General features: G+C 45.0%; 1 protein-coding gene across 1 annotated transcript in view; it reads left to right on the forward strand.

The window, feature by feature from the left end:
- PLXNA4 (plexin A4) overlaps positions 1–22,374 on the forward strand; it is a 443,874-nt gene that overhangs the window by 14,379 nt on the left and 407,121 nt on the right. Inside the window, exon 2 of the mRNA XM_042816033.1 lies at positions 10,970–12,233. Within this exon, the coding sequence (XP_042671967.1) occupies positions 11,055–12,233 (1,179 nt within the window). The 5' untranslated portion in view covers positions 10,970–11,054. The remainder of the gene's footprint in view (positions 1–10,969; positions 12,234–22,374) is intronic.

Below are 22,374 nucleotides of genomic sequence, written 5' to 3' on the forward strand. Positions count from 1 at the left end.
CTGGCAGAGCGCTCACAGAGTGGATGAGTTTAAGACTGATGGGAATTTACAGCTCCGGAGCCATTAGGGTATGTGTGTGTTCCTAAAACATGCACTCTAGGAGACAGTAATGGAAAAAAATCATCTTGAAGGGAGGTAGCCTTGATGCTGCACAAACGGCTTTGCAGAGAGGTAGCTGTGGCACAGTGGCTCATAGCTGGGGAATGAAGAGATGGGCTGGATTTCTCTACCCTGGACCTCTATCTCTCTGGGGTATTTGTAGGTGGCTCTTAGAGTCATGGAATGACTGAGGTTGGAAAAGACCTCTGAGGTCACCTAGTCCAGCCATCCACCTACCACCAATACTGCCTATAAACCACGTCCAAAGTTAGGAAATGGGTTCCATCCCTGGACACATGCAAGGTCAGGCTGGATGGGACTTTGAGCAACCTGATTGATCTGTAGATGTCGCAGTTCATTGCAGGGAGTTGGAATAGATGACCTCTAAGGATTCCATCCAACTCAAATAATTCTATAACTCTATGATTGCTCTTTATAAAATTCAGCAATTACCTGCTTTTTCCTCCCCTCTCTTTAAGTTTCTTATAGATGCACCTTCTGTTTCAGTACAAATTTTCCAAGCTCTCACACACGCCAAAAATGGAAATTTCTCCCCAGAACTTTAATCTTGTCTAAGTGATTTGACCTCGGATGTGTCAGTAGCTGGAGGAAGCCCATCTTATGGGAATCAGGAGCTGTGAGATCAATGTGCTATTCATGAAGAGAGGATGTTTCAGTGCTTACAGAACTCACAAATCCGCAGCCTTCCCACGTGTCCCACTCTGCTCATATCCGTTTTAGTAAATTATCTCTACCCACTTTTCTCTTCCTCCTCCACTTCCAGCCTTCCTTTCCTTGTGTCAGAACATGCTCTACTGTTGGTTTCCAGTTGGGTTAATTAAACTGAGCTGCAGCATAACTTCATCAGGGAACACAGAAGAGTTTCCTTAGCACCACTGCATCCTCCAGCTGACACAGCAAATGGAAAAACCTGCTTAGTCCTTTTATCCCTGATGTTTTACTAATCCTATGGTGATAGCCCAAGTGCTGGCTGATCCATGCTGGGAGACAATTCTTCATATGTGATGCACTGATTATTGGATGCTGTAACCTGTTACATGTAGACACTTTGAAGCATGGCCAAAGGATGCTCTTGACAACACCCTCCCAGTTATTATCACCTGCTTCAGCAAAACAGTGGAAAGAATATAACCAAGGTCAAACATACACAGATGCAAATATTAGTAACTCGCAAAAACTTTTCTCCTAATTTAGTTCTCACAATTGTCCATGCCATTCTGAATGCAACTTTCTCCAGAGATGTTAGCCTGAGGCCGACACTGAGCTGGGGAAATCGTCTCCGGAGTGGTTGAAGACTGTCAAAGTAATGAGGACCTTAAAACTGAGCCCTGCTGTGAAACATGTCAGGCAACTTGAGCTACAGTTGTTGCTGTTAATGCTTGATGTAATTACGCATGCACACAGTGCCCTGTACTGGTATTGCCTCATTCCATACTAAACTAAATGTCTGTATGCTGTGCAGGATGGATTTGTGTCTCTCCTTGCAAATGCTGTTTGTGTGGGTATACACCAGCTCTCCTAATCTTTCTGTTAACAAACATAGCATGTGATTATGGGTTTTTTTGCCTGTATTAGCACAGTTCTGTCTGTTGTCTAGATCAGATCCCGGCCATAGGTGTCCTGTCTAGCTCAGCAGTATCCTGAGGCTGTCAGGCATGATTTGATGCTAGTTATCCTGCAGCAACAGCCGGGCAGGGCTCTAAGAATAACTTCCCATTGGCTTTTGTATATGTTGGCAGCAGCTAGGTTGTCCTCTGCCTTAAAGTGACAAAGGCACTGGAAGAGAAAATTAGGAGCAAGCCTGTTGTTACTATTCCCATAATAACAATTATTATTATTATTTGGAAGAGAAGAAGGGAAAAAAAATAGTTGTGCCACTGGTTCTTTGCTGAAAGTGATGGCTGTGATCATCCAGCCTGTAAAATGGGGATTCATTGGACTGTGGCGGTACTGACTTAAAGGACAGATGTCTGACTGATGGCTTTGTTAGTGTTCTTTGTTGTTTGTTTTTTTTTTTTCCCAAAAAAATACTCACAAAGCCATTGCTTATCAGGGCTGTATCCACACCGCCTCATTACAGAATCATAGCATTAAGGTTGGAAAAGACCCCTAATACCATCCAGTCTAAGCCCATTACATTATGTCCTTCAGTGCCACATCCACCCTTTTCTTGAACACCTCCACCACCTCCCTAGACAGCCTGTTCCAATGCTTCACCACTCTTTCTGAGAAGAAAATTTTTCCTAATACCCTGCCTGAGTTAAGACTATCAGCAGTACAAGTCAATTCTCCTTCCTAGTGCTGGGCTTGAAATTGTGTCTCAGCTGGATTGCTCTGTTAGAGCAAGCACAGGGACTCCATCAGCATGGTTTGCCTTTTGGATGGGCAAAAAAATTCCAAGTTGAGTAAGGACAAAAAACTTCAGCCAAAGTACTCTGAGGGAAGCCCTCTGGAGAGAAAATCTTTCATTTGGGCAGATCTTGGATGCTCTTTCTCAGAGGGAAATTCTGAACACAGATGCTGCATTGAACCCTGCTTTGCTTAGAACTGAACAAAAAGTTATTTTATGGCAGCACAGTTACAATTTATAAACAACTTTTATACGGCTTTTAATACATTTGCTGGGGAGAACCAAGTAAAGCATGCAGTAGATTTGTATTGTTTAGAAAAAAAAATGCCTGTTTTGTTCTGTAACTTTTCATTTGTAAAGAAGAGGTCATGCTTTGTAGCAACTCATATTTGCAATGGACTGGAATTTGGTGAACTTTGGGGCAGAAGTCTGGACTAGGCAGCAGTCTGAGATCTCATACCCACAGAGATAAGAGAAACAGAATAATTTAAAGCAAAGTAGAGTAAGGAATTGCTTTTATGTGCACAAGGTATGAACTAAGCAGACCAGGAAGACCTGCAAAGAGGTTGTAGTGAGATAGGGGTTGGCCTCTTCTCCCAGGTAACTGGGAAGAGACAGAATGGCCTCAAGTTGAGTCGGGGAGGTTCAGGTTAGAAATTAGGAGACATTTATTCTTGAAAGGAATGGTTATGCACATAGGCTGCCCAGGGAACTGGTGGAGGTGGTTCCTGGAAGTGAACCAAGAGAAGGGTAGATGTGTCACACGGTTAGTGAGCATGGTGAGGATGGGTTGATGGTTGGACTAGATGATCTCAGAAATCTTTTCCAACCTTAATGATTTTATGATTCAAAGGAGATGTCAAATATATTTTTTTTCATGATCTTTATCCAGTAGGGACATGACCACAAAAATATTGCTAATGGTTGCAGTAAATTGAAGCTCTCGTTTAGGTTTGAAAGAGCAAATGCCAGTCAGCATGGCCTCTTCCCATGAGTGATAATGTGTGTGTTGGACTCAAGATCTGGCTGTGAGTTGATCCAACTGTCTTTAGCCTTTCACGTGGGAAGAAGCTGAAGGATTTGCTTTGTCAGGTCTTTCCTCCCACTGTCCCCATGAGTGGCCAGTGGTTGGTGCTCCAAAACAGTCTGGATATCTGCCACAAAACGAGAGGAAAAAATGTTAAGTTGAATAAAGCATAAAGGGGGACTGTTCTTGCCCTTGCTGCAAATCTTGTGCCACTGAAGAGAAATCACGATTCCTTTCTCTGTTCCCTCCTAAGTTATACAGGGCTGTTGACGATATTTTCTTTCTATTCCTGATGTGTTTAACCTATTTATGACTGTAAGGTTTTGGAAAAGGAAAAAGTTAATCATTAAAGTGTGCTTAGGCATCCCAGGCTTCCCAGGGAAGTGGTCACGGCATCAAACTTTAGATACCACACTCAGACATAGGGTTTGGATTTCAGGAGCTTTTGTGTGGAGACAGGAGTTGAACTCAGTGATCCTTGTGGGTCCCTTCCAATTTGGAATAGTTCATGATTCCATGATTCTACACAATGGATCCAGTGGAACTTTATCCTTCATCCTGGTACGATCTCTGATCTTCCTGTTGCTTTTACCCTCTGTTTCTCAGGCTGTTCTGCTCCAGCTGCCTTTTGAATATGTAGTAAAATCTCAGACTTTGAAGACTGAGGATTCTCTTCTGGCTTCTTTGCAAGTAGTTTCCCCAGCTGCAAATATAGATCTTGGTGCTCCAACAAGCTGTAGATCAAGGTCTAAAGGCTTTGTTTTTCCTGTAAGCCCCATGTTTTATCCTTGCTGTTGTTTCATGTAGATCTGGAGAGTGAAATAGCCACTGATCACAAAGTCACTGTGAATATGGATTTCCTCTTTGTGCCAAGCTTTCAGGAGACAGCTGAAGTATGGTCTCTGTCTTACAAGATTTGGCTGTTAATGGATTTATACAGCGCTAATTACAAAACTTCAGTCTGAGAGAGAGGAATTGTGTCTCACAGATCTTACAAAGATTGCAAAGCAGGGGAAAACATCCACCCACTGGCATTCAGTGCAACAGAAACTCTGTTCTACAGAACAAGAAAATAGCTGCCTGGTGACGTGGGAACAAACCCAAGGTCAGAGGCTCTTGATGTTGGAGGACTAAAGTAGGGTTTTGGCATTTGATGCTGGATTAGGTCCAGAAAAAATTAAGGTTTTATTTGGGCATCCTTCAGAGGCTTTTTTTTTTTTTTTTTTTTTCCCCCGTGCTTTGGTCTAATATAGAGATTCTATGCTTCAGATCTGGATGATCTAATATAGACATTCCTCATACAAAGCGCAATGATGTCAGGCAGTATAGTGACACTGTTTACTTCAAATTGATAGCCTCATGTGCTGTCACTACAACTGTTTGTTTGCCTGGGGGTTTACATTTCCCCAGCTGCTGTGATAAGGAATAATTTTAATAGATTTGTCCTCAGAATAGTTTACACAGAATCGTTATGATTGGAAAAGCCCACGAAGATCATCTAGTCATGAATTTTAGGAGGCTTTGAGATAAGCATCTGCACTGTAGAAGGGACTCACAGTGGAACTCAGAGGTGAATCTGCCCCAGAAAGATGAGTTTAACCCCATTCTTTGGATCTGTAGGTTATTTCCACTACCTCAAAACTCCATTCTTGTTTTTGTGGCAATGCATACATGTGTTCTTTCATCAAATCTCCACATAGCAAATTCCTGGAGGAATGTTACAAGCCTTTCCTCTCTCCATGCCAAGCACAAGGGAGCACACATCTGACCTGGTAGAAAACCAAGTCTGAAATGCAGGGAGAAACAGCATCCATGTGCAGTTTTCTCCAATGGGAAATCAGGAAGAAAGAAAGTCCCACTCTTGGCAAATGTTAATCCCTTCCTTTAATGCTCTTCTGTCAGATGCACAGGTAACAAGGTGATGGGCAACATGTGAGTGCCTGAATAGAATAATCTGTGTGATGAGTGAAGGCCACATTCTGTTGCTGGAGCTTAAGTGCCTTGCAAATGACCCAGTGCTGAAATTAATCTCTCTATTTGGGACAAGCTGCAGCTTGTGCTGGGATCTGTTCATTGTGGCAAGCTCCAAAAAAAAAAAAACAAAAAAAAAAACACCCCCCAAAAAGGTGTTGGATGCCCTCAGAGAAAGTTGCCTTTGCTTTCCATCAGGTTGTGTGTTCAGGGAGGGAGGATTTAGCTGAAGTTAGAAGCTGCTCTTTGTTGGGGAGCTGTCGACAACGTTCCTGTGTGAGTTTTCTTTCCGTGTCGGCTCCCAGAGAAAAGCATCTATCCATGGTAATCAGGATTTATTAAGGGAAGTCAGGACAAAATCTTTAGCTGAGATTAAAGGGATTGTGTAGCTGCACTTGGTGCTGAATTGCTGTGTGCTGGCTCCATTGCTGGACGTCTGCCTTGTCAGCATCTGCACGGCCTCCTGTGTCCCAGCAAATGAATAGCCATGCCTGAGCAAAGCAAAAGCAAACAGGAACGCACTGCCTGATTAATGTTTGACTTCATTAACTGCAGTGCTCGTGCTGTTGACATTGCTCTGTAGTCCTGGTTGCTGCTGGCTTCCTCCTAACTAGGTGTTCCCAATTGAATAAGCTACTGGGGTCCATATGAGTTTGATCCACCACTTGCTGGGACTTTGGTGTGGTGTTTTTGGGCATGCTCTGCAGGAAGAGGTGGCAGATTTGTTCCTCTCTTGGCACTGTTTTTGAGCATGCTTTTGCTGTCTTCTATGTTCTAACCTGTGTTTTGTTCTGAGGCCCTGGCTGAAGCTGGACACAGAGTAGTTTTGCTTCTGTAACTCTTTGCAGTCAGGTTAGCATGGATAACTCTTTTAGTGAAATGCTGCTGCTGACCTTGCAGTGTCCCTGCTGCAGAAAGTGGCTATGGCAGGGGACCTGGTGATTTGGATCCGTCTGCAACCTTGGATGTCAGGAGGGCTGTGTGTGTGTGAGAACCAAATGGGGAGATGCTGTTGTCTTCCATCTTCACTCTCTCAGGAACAGCAATTGCAATGGGATGGATTTGTGCTGGTCTCCAGTTAAAAGAAGTTAGAAATGCTTCTTCCCATTGGGCTTTTTTCTTGTCTAAGGCCCATAGAGCTGCATGTTGTAGAATCTTGGGATCACTGGATCATGTACCCATCACACATCCATGGGGCTGTAGAAACTGTGTGACCTTTCTAGGGATCCTGAATATGTTGGCAAAGAGGAAGATGTGGCAGGAGCCACGTAGATCTGCTCTCACAGGAGCTCTGCACACTGGGTCATGGAACTGCTGGCCATGTCACTAGGGGGAAAAGCAAGGGAACGTGGTAATTTTGGGAGGTGGTTTGGGTTTCTTTTGGAAATACCCAGACCAGAGCCTAAGCCCAGACCTCACTGCCTGGTCAGTTTGGTCTTTTGTTTATTTTTCTTGTAATGTAATTAGAATCTTGCAGCTTAAAAGACTGCATATGTCTATGGCACTGCAGTATTTGTCTTCCCAACATCTCTGATCTCCTGCTGTCCAGACGTGGATAATAAAAAGACATGCATAAAACCCCTTTTCCTTGGTGTATTCTCTGAGGGGTTATGCAAACCCTGCTCTGTTCAGCAAGCTAAACATCCAATCCTCCTTGCCTCTGCCCTCTGCTGCTATTTAATAACTAAGCCAAATTGGAAATTTTAACCCTGAGAGGCTCAAGCACTGCTTGGGACTCTGGGATGAAGGGTACAGGACAATGTGAGCAGATGGGTGAACAGGGAGAGCCAGCAGAGAGAAACCTAGACATCCTAGGGTCACTCAGGCTGCAGAATGAAGATGGTAGGCGCTCTGCTTTCTTCCAAAATCTGCATTTGTGCTTGCTTGGTGGCTCTTCCTACTGCAGGTGGACATCTTATCCCATGAAGTTCTCTGTTTTTTAAGTGCCCTTGACTGCTGCAAAGGGTGCTTCTCATCCGCCCTTCTTGGAGTTTTTCACTGGAGCCCCTCTAGTTTCCAAACCAAGTTTTCTGTCATTCTCTGCAGGAATATTTTCCCCCTTGCTCTGTAAGTCACAGACATTTCTCAAACTCAATCACAATTCCCATTTGCTTGGACCTTGAAGATTTCACATCTGGAGTGCATCGCCTCTTACGTTGGGTTGACTACTTATTTTAAAGGGGCACTTCCTGCTGTTGGTACAACTCCAGTCTAGAGTACTGTAATAATCCTTGGGCAGACAGCTCATGTTGAGGGCCTTTTATATGCATCTTCAGTCTTGGAGTCGTAGAAACACAGAATTATTAAGGTTGGCAAAGATCATCCAGTCCAACTGTCAACTCATCCCACCATGCCCAGTAAACCACATCCCTCAGTACCACATCTGCCCTTTTCTTGAACACCTCCAGGGATGGTGACTCTACCAGTTCCCTGGGCAGCCTGTGCCAGTGCCTCACCACTCCTGAGAAGAAATGTTTCCTAATATCCAGCATAGGTAATAGCAGTTCCCATTTCCCTGTCCTGCAGCTGTGCTAACTCAGTTGGTCTAAGAGGAGTAAAATATAGTAAAATACAGGAGTAAAATAGACATCTTTTTTGTACTTCAAAAGAATAATTTCTTCCTACATCTGTCTAGTGCCCGATCAAAGCAGTATCTGTTAGAAATATGGATCATAACTCAGAAGTGACGGACGCCAGTGTTCAGGGTCACCACGTAATGATTCTGAACACAGGACTCAAACAGGGACAGCTTCTCTCTTCTGCTGCTCTCTCAAGGATGGCCTCTTTTGAAAGGGGAATGCCTGTGCAGGGAGTGCTCATCCCATCGCCTCTCTATCTATCATAATAAAGGTTATTAAAAGCCCACATGACCGTCCTGTGCATCCCTGCAGAGTGAATCCTCGCTAACTCACAGGACAGTCTTGCCAACTCTGCAGTATGATCTTGATTTTATTAAATATTTGCTTGACCAGAAAGGCAAAGCAGAACAGGGTAAACATGCCTAAAGTAAATGTGAAATTACCTTTGTCTGTCCTTCAACCAGCACCTGTGGCTGATGTGGTATGGAGGGCAGAGGGAGGTGGAGGGGATCACGCAGCTGCTTTGAAATTCTGGCTGCTGTGAGAAGTCTGAAATATTTGGGGTGGCATAAAAGTGGTGGATGCTCTAGAAGCCCAGACGTACCCTTTCCACTATCAGATCGAATCAGTTTACAGGTCAAAAGAAGACAGATTTTTTTTCTTTTTGTTATTCCTTGAAGTAAATTTTTCCATTCCTCTGGCACACATTTGAAAAAGCTGTGAATCCCAGCCCTGTGTCACTGCCACATCTTCCTCCCTGCTGGGATTTGCAAACAGCAGTCTTTCTCTTGCCTTGCCTCCTCCTTGCTGGCTGTTGTCACCTTTACTCAGCAAATTACACCCCTCAGTCCAACAAAGGCACTCTGTGAGAAGTGATAGGACAGTTGTCTGCAGAAGTGCATTCAAATCACAAGCGTATTTGAAACTGGGATTTGATTTGTTTCACTTTTAATAAGCAACAAGAATTCTGTGGAATTCTGATCTGGATGTTAAAGAAGGAGAGGGGTAATAGCAGCGTGCCTTGGCCTGGCCTCCTGTAACAAGGGTTGTGTAATCAGCAATCAGCAAAAAGCTTGGCTGGCAAAACTCAAAGCATTGAAAATCCATCTTCCATGCGCCTCAGGTTGTGCCAGGGGAGGTTCAAGTTGGATATTAGGAAAAATTTATTCTCAGAAAGAGTGGTGAGGTACTGGCACAGTCTGCCCAGGGAATTGATGGAGTCATCATCCCTGGAGATGTTCAAAGAAAGGGTAGATTTGGCACTGAGGGACATGGTTAGTGGCCATGGTGGGTATGGGTTGGTGGTTGAATTTAGAGATCTTAGAGGTCTTTTCCAACCCTAGTGATTCTGAGGTCTTTTCCAACCCTAGTGATTCTGTGATTCTCTGAAAGCTTCTCTTGGTATAGAATCAACCTTGAAAAGGAAGAAGAGCAGGGAGCAGGTGAATGTTTTGAATGGGAGGATGTATTCCCACAGCTCAGGGTCGGGATGTGGTGAAATCCCCCATGGCTCACATCAACTCTGGTTAAAAGCTAGGAGATTTAAAGTGACTGACTAGTGCAAGAAAGCCCCTTGTTTTTCTGGGGGGAATCACCAGGCCAGTCTCTGGGTTGTCAGCTTTTGTACATCATGGACCCTGAGACTTTATCACTGCTAATAACTGGGCAGGTCCTTTCTTTTCAGCCTTCTGAAATGCCCCACAGAGCTGTATCTTTTATTTAGACAAGGTTGTCTCGGCTTTGCAGGGGGTGAAGAGCAGCGCCGTGGAAAGGACCAGGGGAGGGCTGAGGGAGCTGGGATTGTTCAGCCTGGAAAAGAAAAGGCTGTGGGTTGACCTCATTGCAGTTTCTCAGTACCTAAAGGGAGCCTATAAACAGGAGGGGAGCCAACTCTTGGAAAGGGTAGATAATGGCAGGATTAGAAGAAATGGTTTTAAGTTGAAGGAGTGAAGGAAGATTTAGATTGGATGTCAGGGGGAAGTTCTTTACTATGAGAGTGGTGAGGTGCTGGAACAGGCTGCCCGGAGAGGTTGTGGATGCCCTGTCCATCCCTGGAGGTATTTAAGGCCAGATTGGATGGGGCCCTGGGCAGCCTGGTCTGGTATTAAACGTGGGGGGTTGGTGGCCCTGAATGTGGCAGGGGGGTTGGAGCTTGATGATCCTTGAGGTTCCTTCCAACCCAGGCCATTCTATGATTGTATGATTTTATGAGGGAGAAGACATGGTGCCCAGTTTGCTTTATGCTTGGCAGCGTGCCCCTTGTAGATGTTGCTCTGAAGTTTGGCACACCACAACTCCAACATCTGTACCCCAAGCTGGACTGCCATGAGGCAGCTTTGATCTGGAAGCCACAGAGAGCTTGGTCAAACAGTCCTGCTCAGGACCAGCGTCTCCCTGAAAGGATGTCAATGTCAGACCAGAGTTGGCTTCTTCCTGGCAAACTTGAAGAGTCACAGGAAGGCTTACCAGCCATCTGGGCTTATCCCTGCAGACAGGTCCCTGACCTTCTCTAGGCTTCATTTTCTCATCTGGAAGAGCAGAATAATAATCCTTCTCCTGTCCTGTCTCAACAAATACACAGCTGGGTCAAAACTGGCAGTGCAAACAGTAATATTGCTTGATGCTTCTGCACTATTCTGGCTTCCAGTGAGTTTTTGTGCTGTACCATGGGGCACATGTGCGTGTAGTAGAGGTTAAAAGGGCACTGATTTATTATTCTGCTATGTAATTTCTGCTTTTTCTACTAGCATCTTCTCTTTCAGGAGGACTCCCTTTGTGCTGGTTTTAAGTAGAGAGCTCTGAGGCGAGAAAAGGAGGATTAGCAATTAAATATGCTCTGATGATGGCATGGTTGTGAAGGAGGGAGGAGGAAGAAATACTCCATAGTAACATACTTTTGTTTTCTTTTCTCTTTGCTTGTAGGACAAAATCTGCCAAGGAATTGGTGTTTTGAAGACACTTACAGCTTCCAATCCTCATTCCCTTGGGAATACAAACATTTCTAAATATGTCACCAGCCATGTGGAAGTGGACTTGCCTGGTTTCTCACCTCCTGTTATCTGCCACAGTGTCACCTCTTGGGAGACAGCAGCCTCCCCACCCAAAGAGGCCCTTCATCACCTTCACTGGAGACCAAACGGAGGGGAACTTCAACCATTTAGTGGTTGATGAAAGGACTGGGCACATTTACCTGGGAGCTGTCAACAGGATCTATAAACTCTCCAGTGACCTGAAGGTCCTGGTGACCCACCAGACTGGTCCTGATGATGATAATCCCAAATGCTATCCTCCCAGGATAGTCCAAACCTGCAACGAACCCCTGACACCCACTAACAACATCAACAAAATGCTCCTCATAGACTACAAGGAGAATAGATTGATAGCCTGTGGGAGTCTTTACCAGGGCATCTGTAAGCTTTTGAGGCTGGATGACCTCTTCAAGCTGGGAGAACCCTTCCACAAGAAGGAGCATTACCTCTCCGGCGTGAATGAGAGTGGCTCTGTTTTTGGAGTCATTGTTTCTTACAGCAACATGGATGACAAGTTGTTCATTGCCACTGCTGTGGATGGCAAACCTGAGTATTTCCCCACTATCTCTAGCAGAAAGCTTACCAAGAACTCTGAGGCAGATGGGATGTTTGCATACGTTTTCCATGATGAGTTTGTGGCATCTATGATCAAAATCCCTTCAGACACCTTCACCATCATCCCTGATTTTGATATCTACTACATCTATGGCTTCAGCAGTGGTAACTTTGTTTATTTCCTAACTTTGCAGCCTGAGATGATCTCACCACCTGGTTCCACCACAAAAGAACAAGTTTATACCTCTAAGTTGGTCCGGTTGTGCAAAGAGGACACAGCTTTCAACTCCTATGTTGAGGTGCCCATTGGCTGTGAGAAGAACGGGGTGGAATATCGGTTGCTCCAGGCAGCCTATTTGTCCAAGGCTGGAGCCATTTTAGCAAGGTCTTTGGGTGTTGGCCCTGAGGATGATATCCTCTTCACAGTCTTCTCTAAGGGGCAGAAAAGGAAGATGAAGTCCTTGGATGAATCTGCTCTTTGCATCTTTGTCCTGAAAGAAATCAACGATCGCATCAAAGACAGGCTGCAGTCCTGCTACAGGGGAGAGGGGACATTAGATCTGGCCTGGCTCAAAGTCAAGGACATTCCCTGTAGCAGTGCGGTAAGTCTAGCCTTTAAACACCCACATTTGACCTCCTCATGTTCTTGCAGAGTTTAAAGTGTGCCTCAATGGTTGCAGTAGGGAGTGAAGAACTAAGACTGCCTCATCCCAGTCTTGGTTTTACCTCTGGCTCATGACACCATCTAATCTAACCGGCCCATGCCCCAGTTTACTTGTGGTCAAGTTGAGGAAGGTATCACTTTCTGACCTTCCCAGGAATTTTATGTTTGTTGATGGAATAAGCCAAGAGGCCTTGAAATCTTTGGGAAGGATTGTCCTGCTCTTGTTATTTCACAGTGAAATTCATTAGGGGTGAAATCACGCTCCCTTCTGCAGTACTGGCTCAAGCATAAACCAAAATAAGACTTAGATAACCTTAACTGCTTGTGCTTATTTTTGTGTCTGATGGTGGAATTTTATCTCCCTAGGCTGGAGTTGAGGCAGGATTTTTTCCGGGAGCTTTGTGAAAGCAGTACTTCATTTATTCTGGGGCTGAGTAGCGCTGATCATTAACCATCAAAGTCCCTTGTCTTCCTCCTTCAAACCAGCTCTACACTGTCTGCGCACTGGAAAAAAATTAAGGCCTGGCTACAGATCAAGGATTAAATGCTACAACATATAAGGGCAGGACAGAGGAAGAGGTTGGTCTACCTGACCTACAAATGGTCTTAAGAAATTCTCTTAGTTTATTCCACCAGTTCACTGAAGTGTCATCGCGGAAATCTGCCTCAGCCCCACCAATACGTGGCTGGCTTTGATACCATGCACAGAAATCAGCATTACAGTCGGCACTGCACCCTGGCTGCTGTAATAGCTGCCTCTCTGGGCTTTGATTTCCATCCTTAATTAGTTCTTTCAAGTAAGAGGCAAGTTCAAGTCTGAGCAAAGGGAATATGGAGAAACACCAGAGTGCCTTCCTGCCGCATAATCTCATAGCAGAGACATGGCTCAGTATGTGGGATTGCTCATGGTTTCCTTTGTACTCAAGCATCCTTTGCTGGGGAATCCCTGCTGTTGTTCCTTTGCAGGACAAGGGCACACTAAGAGGAATGCAGATGGAAATATCATTGCAGGGAGACTGATCCTGCCTTACCCTGTCCTAATTTTCCTTTGCACAAGCACAGCATTGTGTGACCTTGCACTGCTCTCACAGTCCTACACTGAAGTTGAGGAGGGACAAGCCCTTTGGTTTGGTGGGATCCCTTCTGTCTAGACCTCTGCCAGCAGCAAACCCCCTATGGGTTCACAGGGAGAAAGACTGTGCCTGAATCTGGCTTTGATTTTTTTTTCTTTTGTTTGTTTGTTTGTTTGTTTAGCCTCAAGGCCTCCACACATTCAAAAAGCTGCCTTTAGATTTAAGCTGGAGTTTCCCACTGGAGTTACTTTCCCAGGCTGTTAAGCCTTTCCATATATTTGCAAATCTGCTCCACTTGTGCTCCATACTAATGCTTGCAGCACAGGACCTCTCAAACCAACAGTTTTGAAATCCCTCAATCACCTGTCTTTGTGGCTTTAGAAAGGGGAAAAAAGGCCAACGTTGTCCCTTGGGATGAATCTGGGATATATTAGAGCAAATTTGGAGGGACGGGACTGCAGAGACCGGGGAGAGGACAACAAATTGGGGTCTGTGTGGCACAGCAGGGAAAACTGTAAGAGCATCTTTGTGACTGTGAATCAGAGATGCTAATGCATCCCATCTGGAAAAAGAGCCCGGAGATCCTTGAAGAGAAAATAAGAGTCTGAAAAGTGTAACTAAGTGGGCTGTGCTCTCCTTTAATGAGTCTACTTAGAGCTGCTGGCAAGCCCTGCCTGAGATCAGCTGTGTTGCCCGAGGGAAGAGGTATTAGTGACTTGGCTGCTGTAAGGGCTGCAGAGTCCAGCTGCTAAGCTTGGAAAATATTTGATGGTCGGTGAAGTATTTTGGAGCCTGGACATATGTCCGTGAGGGCCTCATCTCTGTTGCTGATGGATGTCCTGCTTGCCAGCAGTCCACCAGCACTGCTGCTCTGCCTTTTTGCAAGTGGATTGGAACAGCTATAAAACCAATTATAAAGCTACCAGTGTGACTTTTCATGTGTTTTTATTATTATTATTATTAAATTTGAATATCAAATGTGTCTCTGCTAGTGCAGGATAGAAGCCTAACCTGCCCATGATAAAGGGTGGACTTGAAGTTCAGCTCTGCTGCCGTGTATCCAGCAGCCAAAATCCCACAGATACAGCTGATATGCTACTCAGTGAGCAGATGGGTAAAGAGAAGCTGTGGGAAACCCCCACTGAGCATCGCAGAGAAACACTGTAAGAAGACATATGCCAGTCCTTCCTTGAGACACTTACTCTTGGACCCTGGAGTTGGGCTCATCACACTGTCCTTGCACCTTGGTCAAATCTGGCCTGGGAAAGACCAGAGATGAATGGACAATCCTTGATGTACATTCCTCTCCTGTGCTATAGCTATCCTCCTCTTAAACTTCAGCATAAAAAAAAGATGGAATTTTATGTCTGGGCAGTTGATTTGCAAATTCACCCTCGTGATGAATAGATGCAGGTAATATCTCTGGTTCTCCTCTCTGTACCTTGCAAATGCAGAATAATAACTTATATTTAAACAGTACTCTTGACCCCAAATGCTTAGAAATTCATATAATCAGAGAAAAATGAGACTGTGAAAAAAAAAGAATCTTATGAGGTCATCTGATTTGCCCTCCTGCCTTACTTATAACATTTCTGACAGATGTTTGTCTCACCTGTTCTTAACCTCCAGTGAGGCAGGCTCCCCTCTCCCCCTACATGATCTATCTCTGCTGCTAGGAAGGTTTCCCTCACTTTTAATCTCATTTCCTGATACTGGATCCATTACGACGTACACAGCCTTAGAGAGCACCTTTGTTTCCTTTGAGTATCTACAAGGAATGATGTGTGCCACCAAAATGCCACCTCTTTTGTGGTTCGTCAGTCTAAATTCAGAAAGTTTCTGAAGAAAGAGTGGTGGGGTATTGGAACAGGCTGCCCAGGGAGGTGATGGAGTCACAAACCCTGAAGGTGTTCAAGAAGAGGGTAGATGTGGCACTGAGTTTAGAGTGATCATAGGCATCTGTTGATAGATTGATCAGTGGTCTTTCCAGTCTTAATGATTCTGTGATTCCGTGGAGCAGAGAGAGAGAGGCTGTATAGATATGCAGAGTATTGGCAGATGGAAAGGCTGCTCTAGCATGAAAAGGATGTTTGTTTTTTTAAGCAGAAAATGATCTTCATGTTGGATAAAAAAGACAGTGATTTAAATACACATCATGCTGTATCAACATGCTGAATTTGACACATAATTGGAGAAAAAGGCAGCTCGAGAGGAGGATAGAGTTGGGAATGGGTCATTTCGGTACTGGTTTTGATCATTGGTAGATTTGTTGGCTTTTTGTATGATGAAATAAGATTACAAGTGGGCACATTTTGAAGCCCAGTGGAAATTACATTACTGGGATGCGCAGAAGTTGAACCTTAGGGAACAAGCAGATGAACTGCTATGTGGGACATGTAAGGATGAATGAAGAAGAGGAAGATACTGGAGACTGCCCCTAGGGAACTGTGAATGTGCCAGGGCCTGCTGGGGAGATGTGAGAAGATCGGGGATCCTTGGTGGACCCTGGCTTGCAATAAATTCTCGTAGAGTCATACAATGGCTTAGGTTGGAATGGACCTTGAAAACTATCTTGTTCCAATGCCCCTGGCAGCAACACACTCACACAGAGTGCACTGTTAGCGTGCAATCCTAAGTGTTAGCTTATGAGCTGGTTGCAACCCTGATCCCAGCCTGATCTGTCTCACAGCATCACCTGCTGCTCTGCAGCCTAACAATCTGCATTCCCTGAAATGAAAAGGTGTCACTTCCACCACTGCAGCTTTTACCGGATACACAGTGCGAATATCTGTCTGAGATAATCAGAATGTCTGTCCCCAACTATCTCCTGGCTTCTGCCTTTTGCCGGTATTTTCTTTTCCTTTTGGCAGGAAATGGAGTTTGACTGTTTAAAGTACTGCATTCAATCTCTTCCTGTTTTTCATGGCAATGTTGTCAGATGGAGGAGAAAAGAAATGTTTTTTGAAGTTGGCCAGCCAACAAAAGGCTTTGTGTAAAGACTTGGACAATATTTTTCCAATGCTTTGTTAATAGAAGGCAGGCAAGGTGGGGTATTTGGAACTGCCTGACAAGTAACTCAGCTACAAAAGCTTCTGCTTCTGATAATCCAAGCCACATCTAAGTCAGTAATTCACCCAGACAGTGGTAACGGTTGCCTTGTTCCCTACTTGTTCTCTGTCTCCTCCGTGCATATATACTCCTTGTGTTGACTTTGCTCTCCTACTTCTCCTGATTTACCTATTAACCCTTGCCCATCCCAGGTGCTTCATGCCCACCAAGCTTTACCCATGAGGTTCAGACAGATATAGAAAGAGGTTGTAGAGTGCACACTGCTGATTAATCTCAACACTGTTCTCCATGTATGGCTGTCAGATGTGTCTGCACTGGCTTTTGTGTGCCCAGGAGATTTGTGTTATCAGAATGAGCACCTCACCTCAGGATGAATGCTGCTTGGCCCTTGAGACTGATCCATACATCTAGGCTCTCTACTGCTCCATACCATCAGATTAGAAAAGGCCTTTTCTAGCTTGGTGTAAAACAAAGACAGTTTGACTCCTGGTGAGACAACCATTGATGCTGAGGCCATAATTTTCCTATCAAAAAACTTCCAATATTTTTGTCCAAACAAACAGTTTCATTGTTTTCCTCTTCAACAACACTAAGATAGCGAGAAGCTTTACTTCTGTTTTACAGGAGTTAGTTAAGGCACAGTAAAACGTGACCTGCTGCTTGGTTGCAGCTCAGGAACTCCTGAATCCTCGTGTTGCGCCCAATATTCTCAACTGTTGCAAGAAGACGGAATAAATCTTTACTACAATCATTTAAAAATGACTCACTGAAAAGAAAAAAAAAGTCTGTTTCAAAGAAAAATATCACTTTATCAATCAAAAAAACTTGGAATTGTCATTCCCATAATAGGGAAAGGTTGGGGTGAAAGGCAGCGTTAACTCTTGCTTAGTCCTAGGGGAGAGGAGCACGTGGACAGAGGTCCATGCAGTGTTGATGCCTTGACATTTGGAGAGCATGCTGGTTTCTCCTGGCGGCACTGTCCAGTACATGAGCCTGCCACTTTCCCTGGGGAATGACTCACAGTCACAGGAACAAGCTATCGGTTTCATGAGGCCTCATCATGTCACTGCTTGCCAGCAGGGCTATCCTAAGCAAATCTGTATGAGGTCACTGCTGCTCGTGCTCATACAATAGGGTTTTTTGTTCTGCATGGATATACCATGCAGAAAAGCTTTGCAGATAAGCTTTTAGCCCAAATTACATAGACTTAAGTTTCTCATCTGAAGAGCTCATGGTCAGCTGAAGACCATTCTTGGTCAACATTTAACGGTGCTTTCCTCTTCTTCCTTTGGAGATGTAAGCAAGAGCACCCCCAAAAAAAAGTCAGAGCGCAGCCTGTGTAGAAGCATGGTCTCAGAAATACAGAATTTCCTCTCTGGCAATGCCTACTGGATACTCCAAGATGGAGCAAACAAGCTTTTCACTGTGTGCTCTGTATTTGTTTAATTGGCCACATCAGTTTGTGTTGGATTGTAGTGTATTTGTGAAGCGTTTTGCTGGAGGGACTCACTGAACCCAACAATTTTGGTAATAGTTAACCAGCAATTTCTGCCATCGGTGGGAGCTGGAGGGGATGAAGGGGTTAGTTGGGATGCAGGATGGACAAGGGTTAAGGTGCTGGCTTAGGATTTCTGCAGCTGAGCTGTCATTTGAAAATCTCCCCATGAACCTTCCCTCTCCTCATTCCCCCATCTCTTTCCCAATTGTTGCCTCCTCTATAAAGCAGTGCTCTGGGAGTGAAAGACACATAATTGGAGAAAAATGTCATATTGTCATACTATATGAGGTAGCTCAGGCAAAAGCAGAGCAAGGAGCTCTCTCCAGTGATGTGGCTGTTATTTCTCATGAATATTGACTGTGGTGGAAGTCACCAGAGATGGCTGAGGCCATGCTCTTCAGATTAATAGGGAGCATCTGAATTCAGACCTCTAGTCTCTGAGACTGAGCAAGGTCCTGGCCCCTCTGTAGCTGGAATTAGGAAAGTCTCCCCCTCTCTTCCACTGTGATGTGACCATTAGATGATTAGCACTAGTTCCTGTCTAGCAAGCATGGTGTTTAAGGCCTGGATGTAGTTGTTGCCAACTTCCTGACTTCTGGACATCCTCCAAAGCCTGTGCCCACCAGCAGGTGGATGTGCGTATGTCTAACCTAGATATAGATGGCCCTGTTCATTGCAGGGGTTGGACTGGATGACCTTTAAAGGCCCATTCCAACTCAAACAATTCCATGATTCTATGATACTAAAATCTGATCAAAACTCATTTGCAGAGGCTTTGTAGGCATTACATGGGATCATCTTCACTTTTTGTTGGTTCTGGTCTTTTTTCCCAACTTTGGCAGCTCTGAAGGAGAGAGAAACAAAAAGTCTTAAGCATTTGCATTAACAGAAGCTTGCACTTAAGAGCTGTAAATCAGGGCCTAACAGAAAGCAGAGGATAATTATGTTTAAGGCAATAAGTGTGTTCCTCAGTACCACTAAGATCATCCAGTCTTGATGTCTGTCCATCACCATCATGCCCACTAAACCATGCCCTTGAAAGGATACCTCCAGATCAGAAATAATGTTGGCTGTAATTAATTGCCCTCCTTCCAAAATGCTCATTATTTGTGCTGTAATTATTTGAGAAACCTCTGGGAAAAAAACAAACAAACAAACAAACAAAAAAACCAACCCGACAACATCCTGCACGGAACCATTTCTTTACTTCCCACGCATCAGAGGAAACCCTATGCCTTTAAGAGGCCGGGTGCCAGCCCCGTGCACGCTGTGCTGTTCTCTCTTGGATCCTCACGTCTGCCTGACCCTGCTCACACAAAATGTTCATTGAAGACAGAGCAGGGCCCAAGCCTGCTGACTCGCTGTTGTGTCTGAGATATTTCAGTCACTGCTCCCTCCCCCACTATCATCCCAGCCCTGGACTCTGCCTGCACAGCTCAGCATCACTCAGCATCTCTCGGCATCCCTCAGCATCATCTCTTGCTCCTGCTGGACTCCAGATAGATGCTGTCACAGGAGAGAGAGGTGCTGGCTTCCACGTTGCTGCTTCATGCTCCTCGCCACATGGACGATTATTTTTATTTCTGGGAAGTGATCTTTGCTGCTTTCCCTGCCAGCGACCCAGGCTGTTTTTCTCTGCGGTTGAGCCCTGCGGTCACATGCGGCTCAGCCTTGCATTTTCAGAGTGCTCCAGATGATCTCTTTGCCTTCGCTTCCACGCCGGGTGATCACATCCCTGACCTCGGATTGCCTCGCCAGGAGATTGCCTTCCAGGCCGAGGGGAATGCTTACACAACGTTAAAAAGAAAACAGAAAAAGAAAGAAGCTGCATGCAAAAGAAAAATCCTGCATGAGCCAGAAGCAAAGTGATTTCGGCTCCCTGCATGACACCAATGCTATTTAAAGCACCTCCGGACTGGGGGCAGCTGGGGTTTGTACAATACCCGTTCTGTTGAGGAGGGGGTCATGGCTTGCTGGATTCAGCATTGCTTTTGGGACAAATCCTGCACAGACCCTTTCTTCCTTGCGTGATGCAAGTGGAGTTGTCGGGGTGAAAAACAGTGCAGGGTCTGTCTTCGTGCTTAGGGAGTCAGTGAAGATGTTTAGCCTCTGGGAACAGCCTCATGCACATGTCTGTCTTGATTTTCTATTCCAACACATGTATAACATAGGGCATTATTTTTGTTCCTGAAATAAGCATGTTTCCACTTTTACCTGAATTGTAATGTATCCCCAGTATATCAGTCAGCTTAAATACAGATGCTGCACTTTTCTACCATGAACGTACGAGCAAGATGTGAGGACGGGGGATGCTGTTGGGTTGGCTGTTAGGAAATTGAGGCTATTGAAAGGATGGGTTGGCTATTAGGAAAAGTTTCTTCTCAGAAAGAGTGGTTGGGTACTGGCACAGGCTGCCCAGGGCGGTGGTGGAGTCACTGTCCCTGAAGGTGTTCAGGAAAATGGCAGATGTAACACTGAGGGACACGGTTAGTGGGCATGGTAGTGATGGGTTGATAGTTGGAGTAAATGATCTTAGTGATCTTTTCCAACCTTATTTTTTGGTTCTGTGTGCCCAGAGTGAGGCTGGAGTTGGAGATGTGGGTGTCATGTACTCATCTATGTATGAACCATCCTCTTCAGAACTGCTCCCTTGCACAGATGAAGATCAAGAAGTGGAGGAGCATCACCTCACTGTGCTTGCTGAAACACAGACCTTTGTTGTATCCCTCTCCTGTAGGGAAAGAATGCTCTCACACTGACCCTTCCTGAGAGTACACTGTGATTTTTCTGAGTGTGTGTGAGATGCTGCACTATAGAATCACAGAATTACAAAGGTTGTAAAAGCCCACTAAGATTATCCAGTCCAGCCATCAACCCATCACCACCATGCCCTCCAAACCATACACCTTGGTGGGAAACCCTTGTATTGAACATGTCCGGTGACTCTGCCATCACCCTGGGTAGCCTGTTTAATAATTAAAGTAGTTACAGAAGTGCCTGAAACACAGGAAAGGTGGGACACCCAGGTATATGTGCTTCAAAGTGGTAATGCTGTGGGCAAACAGAAGGACTTATGTTTCCTCCATGCATTACCAGAGCTGGCATTGCTGATAGAACATGTGGGTGACATTAGATCAGTAGGAACAACATCGCATTTTCCCTGTTTCAATGTCATTACCCCATCTTTGTCACTGTTCCAAAATATAATAGGATTTGTTCAGCTGATTTATTCTGTAAACAAGTGATATTAGCCAGGCTCTATTCAGAGAGTGGGAGAGGCAGAGCGAGGGAATATGCAGAAGGGAATAATAAAAACGTGCTGCTCCTAATGAGGGAATGACCCAGCACTTATCAGTGGGTCGGGGCTATTGGTCGGGATCCGACGCCAAGAAACAAAGGGCTGTAATTGTCATGGCATCCCCGCTTCGGAGGGCCATCCTCTGCACAGCCCTGCTTTCAAATGCAAAGAGTTGGAAGCGAAAGGCTTGAGTGAATTATACAGAGGCTGACACAAGCGCTGCGCTCTGCATTCCTCAAGCACTGAGATCTGCACCGATAGAGGCAGCAAGTGGGGGATGTTGGTTTGCAGAACTCGAGTGCTGTATTTTGTTGTTTATAGTGACAACCGGGCTCCCTTGCATTCATTTTCCATCAGATGATAAAACCAGACACAACTCAATTCTCCCTGATGCAGATGCACAGCCCTTGGCTCTTCATTATTTGGTGAGCAAGCCAAGGTCACTCATAGAATCATAGAATCATTAAAGTTGGAAAAAACCACTACAATCATCCAGTCCAACTGTCAACCCATCCACACCATGCCCACTAACCATGTCCCTCAGTGTCACATCTGCCCTTTTCTTGAACACTTCCAAGGATGGTGACTCCATCGCCTCCCTGGGCAGCCTGTTCCAATGCCTCACCACTCTTACAGAGAAGAAATTTTTCTTAATATCCAACCTCAACCTCCCTTGACACAACGCTCACATCCAACAGAGCACTTTCCCCGTGCTGAAGACCAACAACACATTCAAGTTGTTCATCACAACGCTTAGCTTACCTTTGTGGGACCGTGGTGAGGATTAATTAATGCTTTTAAGCAGCTCTGGGATCTCTGGGAGGTGTCGCCTGCATGCAAAGCAGCATTGTTGTTTCATTTGTATAGCGCTGCTGGTGCACGTGGCACTTTGCAGCCCAAATGATAATTTTGACTGTGGAACAAAATAATAATTATAGTAATTAAGGGAATGTCTGGTGGTGCCGACACGAGGGAGGCAGCTGGACTCTATTCGGCAAGGTGCTGGTGTGCATCAGTGGAATAGGAATAAGGAGTGCCTGGCAGCTGCCAGAAATGCTCCATCTGAGCTCAGATTTAACCATTCTGTTGCCAACAAGTATTGGGGGATAATGGGTCAAGCATGTGAAAGAGAGGATAAGTC

This window comes from Centrocercus urophasianus, unplaced genomic scaffold (assembly GCF_019232065.1).
Source record: "Centrocercus urophasianus isolate 14NV4802_14NV808 unplaced genomic scaffold, USGS_Curo_1.0 seq_15, whole genome shotgun sequence".
Classification (NCBI taxonomy): Eukaryota; Metazoa; Chordata; class Aves; order Galliformes; family Phasianidae; genus Centrocercus; species Centrocercus urophasianus.